Source organism: Grammomys surdaster, unplaced genomic scaffold (assembly GCF_004785775.1).
Source record: "Grammomys surdaster isolate TR1022 unplaced genomic scaffold, NIH_TR_1.0 129, whole genome shotgun sequence".
NCBI classification, from domain to species: Eukaryota; Metazoa; Chordata; class Mammalia; order Rodentia; family Muridae; genus Grammomys; species Grammomys surdaster.
Window position 1 is genome coordinate 19,063,949 of NW_021604587.1, and position 15,394 is coordinate 19,079,342.

At 37.8% G+C, this 15,394-nt stretch overlaps 1 protein-coding gene across 1 annotated transcript in view; it reads right to left on the bottom strand.

The window, feature by feature from the left end:
* Zc3h6 (zinc finger CCCH-type containing 6) overlaps positions 1–15,394 on the bottom strand; it is a 52,064-nt gene that overhangs the window by 21,898 nt on the left and 14,772 nt on the right. The window contains exons 2-4 of the mRNA XM_028757001.1: positions 6,645–6,825; positions 4,564–4,686; positions 1,230–1,497 (exon numbers count right to left, since the gene is read on the bottom strand). Of these exons, the coding sequence (XP_028612834.1) occupies positions 1,230–1,497; positions 4,564–4,686; positions 6,645–6,825 (572 nt within the window). The remainder of the gene's footprint in view (positions 1–1,229; positions 1,498–4,563; positions 4,687–6,644; positions 6,826–15,394) is intronic.

Below are 15,394 nucleotides of genomic sequence, written 5' to 3' on the forward strand. Positions count from 1 at the left end.
CAGATAAAGTTCCAGAGAAACTGTCTCAAATAAATAAAATAAAAATAGATTGGAAAAATTATGAATAATATAAACCCAAAATACTAAAGCATTAAGGTTATAGTAGTAGTTTCTTCATTTACTATTATCAACTGGTAACTTGACCTGGTCTCTCCAGGGATCACACACCCCAATACAGGAGATAAAATGTAGAACTTTCTTTAAATTATGTTCTTATTAGGGAGTGGATAGATGGCTTAGTGGTTAAGACCACTTGCTGCTTTTACAAAGGGCCAGGGTTCTATTACCAGTGCCCACAGAGTGGGTCCCAGTCATCTGTAATTTCAGTTCTGGGGATCCAATGCTCTTTTGTCCTGTAAGGGTAAGCATACACATACATGTATGTAAAATACTTATATGCATAAAATATAAATCTTTGGGAAGAAAAATTATATTCTAATTTTTATTCTTTTTTTTTTTTTGATTTTTCGAGACAGGGTTTCTCTTTATAGCCCGGGCTGTCCTGGAACTCACTCTGTAGACCAGGCTGGCCTTGAACTCAGAAATCCGCCTGCCTCTGCCTCCCAAGTGCTGGAATTAAAGGCATGCGCCACCACTGCCCAGCCTAATTTTTATTCTTAAAGGATGTCCATGGCCTTATTACATTTATATGGCAAAGGTGACTGCGATATTTTAGACTAAATAAGAACAGCTTCCCAATACTCTGTCTATAATCAGTCAAAAATGTAAGTTAATAAACTGCATAACAGAGCCGGGCAGTGGTGGCGCACGCCTTTAATCCCAGCACTTGGGAGGCAGAGGCAGGAGGATTTCTGAGTTCAAGGCCAGCCTGGTCTACAGAGTGAGTTCCAGGACAGCCAGGGCTATACAGAGAAACCCTGTCTCGAAAAACCAAAAAAAAAAAACAAAACAAAAAAAACCCTGCATAACAGAGAAAATTGTGGCTGGCATTAAATTTATTTTATTGTAATATTATATACATCTAAAAATATTAGAGTTACCTTTCTAGTTGAAATACTAAGACATCATATGGACTGAAACATTTGCATATGTTTAGCCTCAAAGTCTACACAGTACATAAACATGAATTTAGAAACCACAAGAATGGGCTAATCTTGAAAAGGAGCTAAGAAACATGTATTAATATAACCCTATATGGCTCCTGCATTCTCAGACAGACTAACAATCTATATGGCTCTCACATTCTAAGACAAACTGACTTAACTCACCTGGTGGGCTTCCTTTACTTCTCAGTTTCTTCCCTGATTCTTTAGAGAATGATGACCCTAAGGACTCCTGGGATTGTCGATAGTATTTCAGCTGACTGGAGAAATCTTCTTCTTCTTCCTGGTTACTATAGTTACCAAAGTTGTCATCATTGTAGTTACCAAAGTAGTCATCACTGTAGAAACTGGACTCAGCATATTCTTTACTGTTAAATTTTTTGTTATGTTGACTCTTCTTCGATGTCATGTAACTTCCTGATATACGTCTATGCTAGGGAAAAATGGACAGTCATTATCAGAATTGTTCAACAAATAATAGCAACATAGAGTATCTTTTCCCCAAAAAAGCTGGGAAAATAAAGGATAGAAGACAGTTATTAGCCAGGCAGTGGTGGCGCACGCCTTTAATCTCAGCACTTGGGAGGCAGAGGCAGGAGGATTTCTGAGTTCAAGGCCAGCCTGGTCTACAGAGTGAGTTCCAGGACAGCCCAGGCTACACAGAGAAACCCTGTCTCGAAAAACAAAAAAACAAAACAAAAAAAAACCTCTAAGAAACAAAAACAAAAAATAAAAAAAAAGAAGACAGTTATTAGTCCTGACTACATTAGTATTTCCATATGACCATATTTAATACTAAGCTCAGTACACTAAATGCCACTTATATTATTAAACATTTTACTTTTATTTCTTAGCTTTTATTTTCCATGTTCTGTATTGCTGGGAGCCAACTCCTAGCAGAAATCGGCTATTATCTTTGCTGCCATCTTGGGCCATATATTTGAAGGTTGATACTTTTCTACCCTGACAAGAGACTTGCAAGCAGCCTATGACAGCTGAGCACACTCTGATAAACATCTTGTTTTGTTTTTTAGTGTCCCCAGCTGCAAGGCACTCATGGTAAAGTGTCTTCAGCTGCATTCCCCTGCTTGTGCTTATATACCCATGATTTTCTTTCAATAAACGAGACTTGATCAGACACTGTCTTGTCTCCATTCTTCGAGTCTCCTGCCCCTCCATCCCCACTCTCTCTCTCTCTTGCAGATCTGCCACTGACTGACCCACAGGCCCAGTCACTGTATCTCAATAGTCATAAGCACACGGATTCATGTCATCACATATAAACTCCTTTTCCCAAGGAAAAGGTATAAGCCCCTCGAGGCACAATGATCAGGCCCTGATTCCAGGACCTCCAACAATCAGGCTCTGCCTACAGAACACTGTATTAGCTCTAATGGACAAACACAGCCCCTCCAGACACAGGTGGCTAAGCTCCACCCTACAGCATAAAAAGCCTGAGCTCAATTCCACGGCTTGAAATCCCACCAATCCCCACTCTGGAAATCCCCACTCTGGAAAGCTCCACCTCTAAGAAATGCTACATAAAGCTGCCTCCCACTCAGTTCTGTGCTGCTTGTCCCCTGAACAGAGGCAGCCAACCTTTATGTGTCTTTCCCAATAAATCTCTTGTGTGAGGTTTGTTGTGCAGTGTGATTCTGTGATATTCTCTGGCTTCGGGATGCAGGTTACCTTTCCCCTCAGACCTGTAACACTTACAAAAAGCCTTTCTAAAAATAAAACAGTAAAGAAGCTTAGGGAGAATACAGAAAATATGCATATATCAAGAACTGAAAGTTCAAATACAATAGGGGTAAACTGGAAGTGGTGAGGACATAATGGACCGATCAGGAGGGGAGGGAGAGGAGAGACAGGGTTGAGGGAGGGGAAGTGCAGAGAGACATCTGGAATTGAGGATGGTCTGAGGGATGATATGAAAACCTAGTGCAGTGGAAACTTCCTAAAATATATGAAGGTGATCCTAATAAAGAGCTAATAATGGAGAAGACAGAACGCCAGCTGTTCACCTTTTATCACTAAACTTGGGACTTGGTTGCACTCAGTTGAGTTACTGGACAAGGGGGTCCAAAGGAAATCCCCAAACAACCCAAGCTGGTGCTAGGACAGATGGCTGCTCTCCATAAACTGACAGCAGGGGCCCATTGCTAAAGACAACACTCACACAACATACTGAAAATGAAGAAGTCAAGCTGGTGCCTACACGGAGCTTCACCCCTAAGTTCTAGTGCCTTTGGTGCAGAAAGGTACTCTGAAGGCAACCAAAAGGGAAACATAAATACTAACCCAGCCACAAAACTTCTGGCCTACAACCCTGAGTGCTGGGGTTAAAGTCATATGCCACCATACCTAGCCCAAGAATCCATTTTCAATAGAAAAAAAAAAAAATGAAAAAAAGTCTATTAACAAATTTTGTAAAAGAACAAAAAGGTCATAGACATGTACAATCTTAAGAGTTAAAGAATTAGAAAGATAATCCAAGAAAATAGAAATAATACATAGGTACACTGTTCTAATATCTGACCAAATAGACTTTTTACGCAAAAATTAGAAAAAAAAAAAAAAAGGCTGCTGGTGGTGACACGACCTTTTAATCCCAGCACTTGGGAGGTATAGGTAGGTAAATCTGAGTTTGAGGCCAGACTAGTCTACAGAGTGAGTTCCAGGACAGCCAGGAGGACAACAAAAGATACTGATTAAGTGACAATATGTCAAGAGGACATTACAATTCTAAATACATGTACATGAGACACAAGTGAAGCTAACCTCACAGGACAAGTGTTAACAGGTGTAAACATTAACCTCAGGACATTCGTCATGGGTGACGTCAATACCCTACTCTCACTAGTGGTTAATGACAGCAAACTGCCCTTCCAGAGGCTTGAGTCTGATTCTGAGAACTCCCATAAGGCAGCTCCGGGGGAGCTCACAGCCTCTACAGCACTAATGTGTACACACCATCCCCACATCTATACATCATTAAAAATGAATCTTCAAAGAAACCAACAAAAAAAGCAAGGTGATAGTGACTGAGAAATGACAGTCAAAGCTGTCTTCTGGTTTTCATGTGTCTACACACAAGGAGCCCTCAGCAGATGAGCGTATAAGCAAAAATGTAGCAGATACAACAAAGGAGTACTGTTTAGTCTTAAAAAGAATAAAATTTTCATTTAAGGCTGCAACATGAATGAATCCTGAACACATGCTGAGTAACATAGCCATATCCAAAAGGACAAACAACATGTGATATGAGGGCCCGAGAATTCATAGACAGAAAGTTACAGACACCAGTTAGTGGGGTGAGGAGCAGGATTGCTTCCAAGATACAAGATTGCTGTGTCAGGTGAGTAAGAAATTCAGGAGATGGATCACAGTGATGGCTAAATTCTACAGATATATTTAATGCCACTAAATCACACACTGAAATGCAGCTACAAGGTATATTTTATATTAGACATGTTCCATCACAATAAAAAAGCAATACCTGAGAAAATGGAACATCATAATCCCTGTAGAAGCTAGTTCTTTTCTTATGGGAACTCTGCATATGTTCAACATCTGAATCCAGGCTGTAGTCAGAACTATCATCACCGGATGGAGAGTTATGCTAAAAGGAAACATAGAAAGTCTAACATTCACAATAAGGAAATTAGTTCATAACCACATAAGCTTGTTTTAGCCAGCAGTACCCTCCAGTAGGCTATATTATTCCCTTAGATTCTTGGATGACATTGAGAAATTCTTGCTCTAAAGCCGCCACTTCTTCTAGGCTAACGTATTTTTTCTCTTTTTCTTAGGGACTTTATGGAAATACGTTTTTCATCAACCCTATGCCAAGAGCTTCAAACAAATGACTTGGCTCTAAAATGATCTGATGTTTACACATTACACCTCTCTGCCCTGGCCTCTCCAGGACTGGGATAACAGGTGTCTGCACTAAGTTCAGTTTAAGCTAATATTAAAGAAAATAAAGCCGGGCGGTGGTGGCGCATGCCTTTAATCCCAGCACTTGGGAGGCAGAGGCAGGCGGATTTCTGAGTTCGAGGCCAGCCTGGTCTACAGAGTGAGTTCCAGGACAGCCAGGACTACACAGAGAAACCCTGTCTCGAAAAACCAAAAAAAAAAAAAAAAAAAAAGAAAATAAAATTGGTTCCTCATCATCAAATTGGGGTTCCAGAACATAAACAGAATATGCATTCATTTAATTTTGCCTAAAGTTGCTTTAGAGTTACTTATTGGCATAAAAATCCTAAAATTAAATTACCTATGTGAAATGAGTCCAGCCTATAAAACTGAACAGAAGTCAACAGAAATCACAAGTGGCTGATAATGGTTGGCAAATAACCAGAGAAAGTTTAATATATAGTGCAATCTCAAATATAAAAATCAACAAGTGGGTTTTTTTTTTGTTTTTATTTTTTGAGACAAAGTCTCATTACATAATCCTGGCTGGCCTGAACTCTCTATGTATATCAGACTAATCCCGAGCTCACAGATAACCTGCCTCTGTCTTCCACTCCCGCATACAGCTTGCTTGCTTGCTTGCTTGCTTGCTTTATTTATTTATTTATTTATTTATTTATTTATTTATTTATTTATGGTCTTATTTATTATTTATTTATTTATTTATTTAATTTTGGTCTGGCCAAAATAATTACAGTGAGTTCTTTAAGAAGTTCTTAATATTCCTGGCAACAAAAACACTGGCTTAGACTTTTATTATCTGTGCATTCCCAGCTTCGAAGAATAGTACAAACTAAGTAAAATTCTATTTAATTGAACTGAACCCTAAGATTCCTATGGAGGCAGAATCTGTTTTCCTCCATTCCATTAAGTGTTCTTTTAAAGAAGAAAAACTACTTTGCATCTAAACGTTTTGAGTTTGGTTTTCTGTTTTCTACTGATTTGATAGGTGAACAATCCTTTCACAATTATGCTACCAAATGCTTCAAATACACAGCCATTATTAGCTAGGGTTTGAAATAATCTCTCCATTACAAGGTAAGTTTGCTCAGTCATTATTAGATTGGTCTCTCTGGATTAGGAGAGATATTAGCCCGTCTACTACTACTGTGGTCAATTTCTTCTCAGAGTCATTAACAGTTCCTGCTTTATGACAGTTGTTACTTTGAAAAATATAAAATACTAATAATGAAGTAGGGCATAGTGGTGCATGCCACTCATCTCAGCACTAGGAAGACAGATCTCTGTTGATTTCAAGGCCAGCCTGGAATACAGAGTGAGTTTCAGCATAGCCAGGGCTACACAGATAAGCCAAGTCTCAAAAAACCAAACAAAATAAATAAAAATATATTAATAATATATCTTTATTTTTAATTCTAGCTTTTCTGATTATAACATGCCTTAAAAAAAAAAAAAAGACAGCATCTCTGTAAGTAGTTCTGGCCAAACACAGTACCCTTGTACTTGGGAAGAGGAGGCAGGTTCAAGGTCCTTTTCAGCTATATAATGAATTCAAGGCCAGTGTGGGCTACATAAAGACAATGTCTCAAACAAGCAAGCAAACAAACAATGAAAAAGAAAGTTGACATTAGCTTAACTAACCTTATGTTTCTCGTGTTTCCTCCTTTTGGATTTTTTCTTCTCTCTTTCTTTCTTGTGTTTTTTTCTTGATTTTCTGTAGACTTTCTCATTTTTCTGCTTTTCATTCTCTTTTGCTTCCTGATCTTGTGTTTCTTCAAATCCTGTATCATCAATTTCTCCATCTTCTAATTCACCATCTTCTCTGTAGAAAACAACAAAAATTTTACACTTCAAATATCAGTTCTAAAACAGATTTTAAATAAATATTTTGAAAGAAAAAAGGCACATCCCAAGAACTTAAATTGTATTCATATAGATAAAGGATTGGAATTTTTTTCAGTAAGGGACCAATAAATAAATATTTTACTTTTTAAGAAAGTCAATAAGGGGCCAGTAAGTAAATATTTTACTTTTTAAGAACATCTTTGGTTTCTGTTACAACTCTTCCCTTAAAAAAATAAAATAAAAAGTAACTATCACTCCTAGCAAGAGAAGTTCACCCACCTCTACTGACACTTAGTCACTGCCTGCCTCTCTTAAAGCTAATGAATGCTATTGTCAATTATGACAATCATCACCAGTGATCAAACTTCTTTCAAGTAAATGATTTTAATAAACCATTTACTAAACTAAATGATTTTAAAAATACTATAATGACAAGAAAGACTTTTTAAATTTTGGCTTTAATTTTAGCTTTAAAATAAAAGCAATTTATAGTATTTTTATCATCAGAGTACATTTCAGCAAATAGATATATAGATTTAATATAAAGATACAACCCAAAATTTCTCAATTTTTACTTGTAAAATACACAAAACTATACATTTAGTTTGACTTTTCAGTCATTAGTGTCTTTGTTAATATCAAAGCTCAATCCTGGAAACTAACTTTTAATGCTGTCATATATTTAGTCATAGAATCCAAAGTTTTCTTTAACTCTATTTTAAAACTCAAACCAAATGATAAAAACCAAATCATAATGTGAGCATTTTAAAGGTAACTTGGAATTTTAGGAATGTTTAATAATAATAAATTGGTCGAGTCATTCTCCTGTTAAAATTCTTCAATAATAGTAGCTCAAAATTGCCTCAAGTTTCTCTACTTGTGAGAGAGGTTGTGGCCTCAAGAGGACTATGAATTGGTAGTTGATCAAACTGTGAATTGTGCAGGTCAAGACTCATTCTACTCTTCTCTGTATATTCAATGTCTTCTTTAATAAACAGCTTCACTGGCTCCCTTCTGGCCTGAGACTGATATCAAATCTCTTTGATATTTATTATTCAAAGGCCTTTAATTATTGAGTCCCCACTTGACTAGCTAATTTTACTATCTTGAGTCTCCAAGACTTAAACATCATCTATAATTTCTCATTAACCTACTCACCTCAATAATGACTCCTGCTTCTGTCATGTAGCTAATTTCAATATATTTAGAATAAAAATTAGATGCCATTTCCTCCAATATGCCTCTTGTTACTAACCCTAGCTTAGAGGAGATACTCCATTCTAAGTGCTGCCCTATTTCTCCTAATGTTCTCTTAACATTGTGTTCTGATCACTTGTTTACTGCTTGGTGAGTGCAGAGTTTGGTTGTCTTTCATAGATCTACTCTTAGCATCTAGCAAGTGCCTACTGTTACTGAATCTCTGAGCATGTAATACCCAGGTAGAGCAAGTATAGGATACCATCCTTAATGGTCAACATTATTCTCCCTCAGTTCTATTATAAAATTGAAATGATGTAGTATTTGAAAAAGAATGGCTCCAGCAGACTCATATATTTAAATTCTTGTTCAACAGTTGGTGGAACTGTTTGGGAAGGATTAAGAGATGTGGCCCTGTTGGAGGAGGTATGTCACTGGGGGGTGGGCTTTGAGTTTTAAAAAGCCCATGTCATTCCCAGTAAGCTCCCCCCCTCTCTCCCTTTCTCTTCTCCCCCTCCCTGCCTCTCTCTGCTCTGTGGTTTTTGTCTCACCATGTAAGCTCTTAGCTACTGCCATACTCCCCACCATAATGGCCATGGACTCACCCTCTGAAACTATAAGCAAGCTCCCAATTACATGCTTATTTTCATGTTTCCTTGGTCATGGTGTCTATTCACAGCAATAGAAAAGTAACTAAGACAAATGGTGTGTATTTCCACTTACATGGACTTAAAATTTTCTGTGAGACAGGCTTGGCAATCTGCTATTTTAATGATGATGGTATAATGTATTTATTATCATTGTTGTTAGTGTGTGTGCATGATGCAGGGGGAGATTGTGTATGCTGCAGCATGTATGTAGAGATCAGAGGATAATTTTTTAGAATCAATTCTATCTTTTCACTTTTGAATGGGTTCCAGTATCACAGTTATGTTGTAGGAGTAACAGCAACAGCTTTCACCTACTGAGTGTCTCGCTGACCCTATTCTGTCTGAATTGATTTTTCTTTCTCTTGGAAAAAAAAAAAACTAGAATTCTTTGGGCCAATTAAATCAGTGAACATATTCATTAAAAGGCGAGTATAAAAGTGTTTTTAATAACTTTAGTAAAAAAAAGAACTCTGTAAACACACAAACTCTATCAATGTGTGAACAGATATAAACTGATTTATGTAATATGGTAAAGAGAAACTTGCTGATAGAACACAACAACATGGCTGATTCTTAAAGACATGGTGTTTACTTAAAAAGACTGTCACACAACACTACTGTGTCATTCTATCTATATGCATTTCAAAAACAGACAAAATCTGTAGTGACAAGAGCCACAAGAGTTCTCTTAAAGGAATGTAAATGACCAAAGGGGACACTGAGAAACTTCAGGGTGCTGAAATAGAATACTGATCTGTAATCACTACATGTAAGTGTAAATAATATAGTATATGTGTATATTATATTATGTATGTTTATAATATACATATATACATGTGTATACAATATATGTATACATTATATACATATATACAAATTTATCACATTATGTACTTGACAGTATATACTTTATTTTAAAATATTCCCTCCAACTCCATGGGTTTGTACCCCTTTTCACTATCTTTCTCTCCCAACTTAATTTAATGCTCTTTTTTTTTTTTTTTTTTAAATTTTTATTTATTTATTATATGTAAGTACACTGTAGCTGTCTTCAGACACCCCACAAGAGGGCATCAGATATCATTGCAGATGGTTGTTAGCCACCATGTGGTTGCTGGGATTTGAACTCGTGACCTCTGGAAGTGCAGTCAGTGCTCTTAACCACTGAGCCATCTCGCCAGCCCAATTTAATGCTCTTTAAAGCATTAAAATTTGTATACATGGGACCCAGTAATTCATATTTGGCATTTTGACTACAGGTATTTACATAAATTCTGTACCTGTAAAACATGAGCTTCTAAAATCACTACAAGTTTTTTTTTCTCTCTGCTTCCTTAGCCTATTTATGATTTCAGCTTTCACATTAGTACAGATAAAATTTGCAGATTTCTGTTTGGTTATACAAATGAGAGGAAGGGGAAATTATTCATTCCTATGATCTGCTTCCAAGTACTTTAAACGTCATCCTTGGACATGTATGACAAATGTGTACATAATGCAAAGAGGAGAGACTTCATGGCACTTCCTTCCTGCCATAGAAATAATGTTTTCCTGACTGAGCACCTACTAATGTTTCAGGCACTGCCCTATTTCCATGGCCTTGAGAAAACGAACAGCTGAAAAGAGAAGCTATTAGGAGTGTTTGACACTCTTTCTTGAACCATGTGAGCACTTCTGTAAGAGCTGATTTATTTACTAAATTCAACTTTTAAATCTTGAATTTAACACAAAACCCCTAAGGGACAGTAGTGGCACGCACCTTACTGGTAACCAACAACTGTCTAATGGACTCATGATCTGCTGAACAAGAGGGAAACTATGCCTAACACTGGAAACCTAGCCAATTATTCAGCGCTAGTGAAGTCATGGATCTTAGAGAAGGACCAGAACTTCACCAAACCAAAATAATCCCTAAATACATCTAAATATTCGTCCTTATACTTTGTCCTCTCCAGCAGGACATTAAACAGGGGTCTGGGGAGATCACCTGAAAGAGAGGATGGGGGAAACAGGCAAACGCAAGGAAATGATGACCTGTCTATAGTCTGAACAGATTGCAATTTTTACTTTTATACACACAGGTTATATACACAAAAAAGCAGGATGTGGGGAAGGGGATGATGCAGGAGCTAGGTGTTCAGGGGGAGTACAGATACCTTCCAGAACAGAGTGTCAGCTAGGTGAAGGTTCAGGGGACAGATCACTATAACTCTGCCTATGATTTACTTGTCTTTATCTAAGTTGGTACTATCCACCAAGGTTACCTATCTACAAGGTCTACGACTAGCCAGGCTTGGCAGCCTTCCACCAAAGCTGCTTGTTTACAATGACTTCTAGCCATCTGTTTCAGTGTTTTTCCACAGAGACCCAAGACTTGGTGCTAGCAGGCATGTATGTCAGGCCTATTGCTGATTTTAGGCCTATGGCTGATTTTAGGCCTTCAGTGTATAAGCAGGACTGCTCCTGACAATACTCAAAGATAACTGTAGTCCTCACCACTCATAAGGATTGCAACAGACAGAGACCATTACATAAAACAACAACCAATTAAAGTGAAGAGTTGTAAAACCCAGTTCCAATGAATACACCTACAAAACAACTCAGGAGACATTGCTGAGCAGGGGGAGGAAAGATTGTAAGAGCCAGAGGATCAGGAGGTTTCTGTGAGACTATGTCTCCTCCATAAATTCTCACCAACATGACTGCCTAAAGATGAGCTGAACGGAAACAACAGACATACCAAAGTGGATGGAGAAAAGTCCAAAGAACTACAAGTAACTAAGTAATGCCAAGAGTGGGAGAAATTCTTCCCCAGGGGAACATAACAACTAATTGGTTATCCAAATACCAAATGGTCAGCCCTGAAAACATATACATGAATAACATTATACAGACTGAGCATATTCATATGACTGAGTATATATATATATATGTATATACATATACATTTAAGGATGTATATGTATATACATACATGCATTAACAACAATTAATGAGGAGATATGAATTTGACAGAGAAAAGGGAGCATAACGGAAGGGGTTTAGGGAGAAAAGGGGAGGGAAAAAATAAAGTAATTCCACTATAATTTCAAGAATAAAAGAATAAGATATTTTTAAGAATTAATAAATACGCCGGGCGGTGGTGGCACATGCCTTTAATCCCAGCACTTGGGAGGCAGAGACAGGCAGATTTCTGAGTTTGAGGCCAGCCTGGTCTACAGAGTGAGTTCCAGGACAGCCAGGGATATAAAGAGAAACCCTGTCTCGAAACAAAACAAAACAAAACAAAAACAAACAAACAAAAAAAGAATTAATAAATACATAGATGACTTCTTACTAATATAAGAGAATTAGCATTATAAAGTTATTTTCAGCAAAATGGCATATTCATGTATAAAAGCTTGGTAAATAACTGTCCAGTCTTTAAGAGTTTATCTCTTAGGCAAATTCACAAGATCAGAAAAAAAAAAAAAACAACAGGGGTTGTCAGGTAGATTAGAGGGGAAAATAAAAAGAAATTACCTAAGCCTCAAGATTCTCTGTGGAATGATGAAAATATTCTGAAATTACATATCAGTGCTGATTATGCAGTCCTGCATACCTTTAAAATCAGTATACTTAAAGAAGTTGAACTTATCTCAATAAAATTCTCTTTTTTTTTCCTTTTTTTTTTTTAAAGATTTATTTATTATATATGAATACACTGTAGCTGTCTTCAGACACACCAGAAGAGGGCATCAGATCTCATTACAGATGGCTGTGAGCCACCATGTGGTTGCTGGGATTTGAACTCAGGACCTCTGGAAGTGCAGTCAGTGCTCTTAACCACTGAGCCATCTCTCCAGCCCCAATAAAATTCTCTTTTAAAGGTTAAAGTATTTGATTCTGGTTCACCAGACACCCTTCCTAAATAAGTGTAGCTACCACTCCTCCTCAAAGAAACATCTCTGTACAGCTGACGAAGGCCACCACAGAAAACTGCATCTGAACATAAGCAGAGATCAATGAGTCATAAGGAGCCCTGCCCCAACAGATACATCTACAGCTCCTGCATTTATGGCTCTGCAGATATTCTGGAAGAGCACATGGAAAGGGAATCGAAAGACTGTAAGAACCAAAAGTCTGGGTATGAAGTCTCTTCTAGAAATGGCTATGTAAACATTTGTGCATACATATACATCTGATAATAATCAAAGAAAAAGAAGCTAACAACTTGAGAGTGGGGCATGGTAAGGGGTTGGAGGGAGAGGACCTGAGAGGAGCTATAGAGAGGAAGGGGAAAGGGATGAAATTCTGTTTTAACTAAGAATGTATTAAAACTAAAATATTTTTTCATTATATTTAAATGTCTTAGGTCTGGGGATATAAAAGTATGATAGAGAACTTTCCCAGAATGTGCCAAGTTCTAGGTCAGACTCCCATCAGGGAGATGTTTAAATATCTAAGTTGGAAAAGAGGGGAGAAAATCGTAATAAACTATTGTGTAAGTTACAGACTCAGATGCCCCCCCATGTTTTCATTCTGAAGCTAACTGCTCAGGAACTAGACATGGCAATGCACCCCAATAACTTGACACCTGCACCTCAATAATTCTACTTTCCTCCATTCTGATTTTTTACTACTAAGATAAAGTAGCCTGAATCATTTGCCCTTAACTCCACTTCTATTTGATGACTGTTTAAAGGAGTGCTTCCCAACCTTCCCAATTCTGTGAGCCTTTAATACAGCTCCTCATGTTGTGGTGACCTGCCAACCATAAGACTGTTTTTGTTGCTACGTCATAGCTGTAATTTTCCTACTGTTATGTATTGTAATGTAAATATCTGATATATGACCTCAAAGTGGTAGTGACACATAGGTTGTCAATCACTGGTTTAAAGGCTCATTTGTTACAAGATACAGATCAGAAACTGAATCTTCTAAAAGAAACACAAAATCCTTAATAAAAGACTAGCTAAGCACTCCTAATGGACATTACCAACATTACTCATGAATACACACGTTCGCTGATCACCACAAAACAGACTTTTTAAAAATGTACCAAGTGACTGCTGGGGTTTCTTTACAGTGCAGGAACAGAGACAGAGACTGGATCCTCCCCAAACCATGTGAATCTTGAATATTTGAAATGTGAATATTTGAAACTTGTACTTAACCAATATTTTCCTTTTGTGGTCTGTATTAGTTCATGCTGTCACTTCTCCCTATCCAGAATGGCATAGTAGGACACTGCTCTGTGCTAATGTTTTTGACCTTCCATGACTGCACAGACTACATAAGAAAGGCTGAACCACAAGCAGCCTGAACATCAACAGCATGGTCTGTGATCCCATAAAATATAGAAAGATAGGAAGTAGGAGATGATGCCAGAAACCTCTTTCTCATCCATCTTCAGATTTTGCTGGAGGTTCCTATGAGGCAGTTTCTCATCTACCTTCTGAGGTCCAATAAGGGTGGATTACCTTCCCTGATCCGCAAAGTACAGCTTCAAGTTTAAGAAAAACTGCTTAGCACAGTGTGCAAACAGTTCCTCAGCTACAAAATGTCCCCACCCCTGTGCTGTTTACCATCAGGCTCCTTTAGTTTCAGCATTATCCTGGGGACAAGCTGAACAGACGATGCTAAGCTGCTCTCCATGTAATAAGTTGGTTCTACTGAATCTGTCAGCACGCTTGACACATAACTTGTTTGGGTTTACTCTCACCTTTTGCCTCAATACAGACAAACTCTTGATCAAGCCATAGGTTAACTTACTGTGTTACATACCTAAACCAGTTATCTCCACTCAAGCAAAACCACTGACTGGTCATCCTGAGGCTGTGCTACCTGGCTAGAGTTCTTGTATTATCCCAGCTTTGGATCTTGGAAATTTATATCCTGGATAGTTCATCTTTTTATTTGAAAGAGAGCTTCACTATGTAACCCTGGTTGGCATAGAACTCATTATGTAGAATAGGCTGGCACTGGACTCACAGAGATCTGCCTGCTTCTCCTTCCCGAGTGCTAGGATTAAAAATGTGTGCCACCATGCTTAGCTTTGTTTAGTTATGTGTGTCTGTGTGAGGGTAAATGCATATTTTACGTGCAGGTGCTATGAGTCCAGAAGAGGATGTCAGGCCAAACATGGGTCCTCTACAAGAGCAGTATATACTCTTTATTACTGATCCATCTCTCCCACTCTTATTTTCTTAAAACAGTAGAAACAAAACAACAACAGAAACAAAAACAACTCTGTGTATGAGTGTGTAGTAGTATAAGGAGGTTAGAAGGCGCTTTTCAGAAGTGGGCTCATTCCTTCTTTCCACCACATGGGTCTTAAGGACTGAATTCTCTCTCTTTATAAATTACCAGAGAGTTCCAAGAACACCTACAGTCTTCAAAGTGCCCATCCTCATCCTCTAATATGGTCTTAGACCTTTTCAAAGCCACTTAGTTTGCAGTATTACTTTTCAAACTATGTCTATGGCGATTTTTAACCTTAAAAACTTTTTTTCAAGATTTAATTTTATGTATAGGTGTTTTGCCTGCATGTATGTATGTACACAGGTAGAGTCTGGTGCCCTCGGAGAGCAAAAGAGGGTGTTTGATCATGGAACTGGAGTTATAGACAGTTGTGAACTGTTATATGGGTGCTAGGAGTTGAACCCATAGATGCTCCTAACCTCTGAGTATTTCTACAGTTCCCAGTGGCAATTTTTA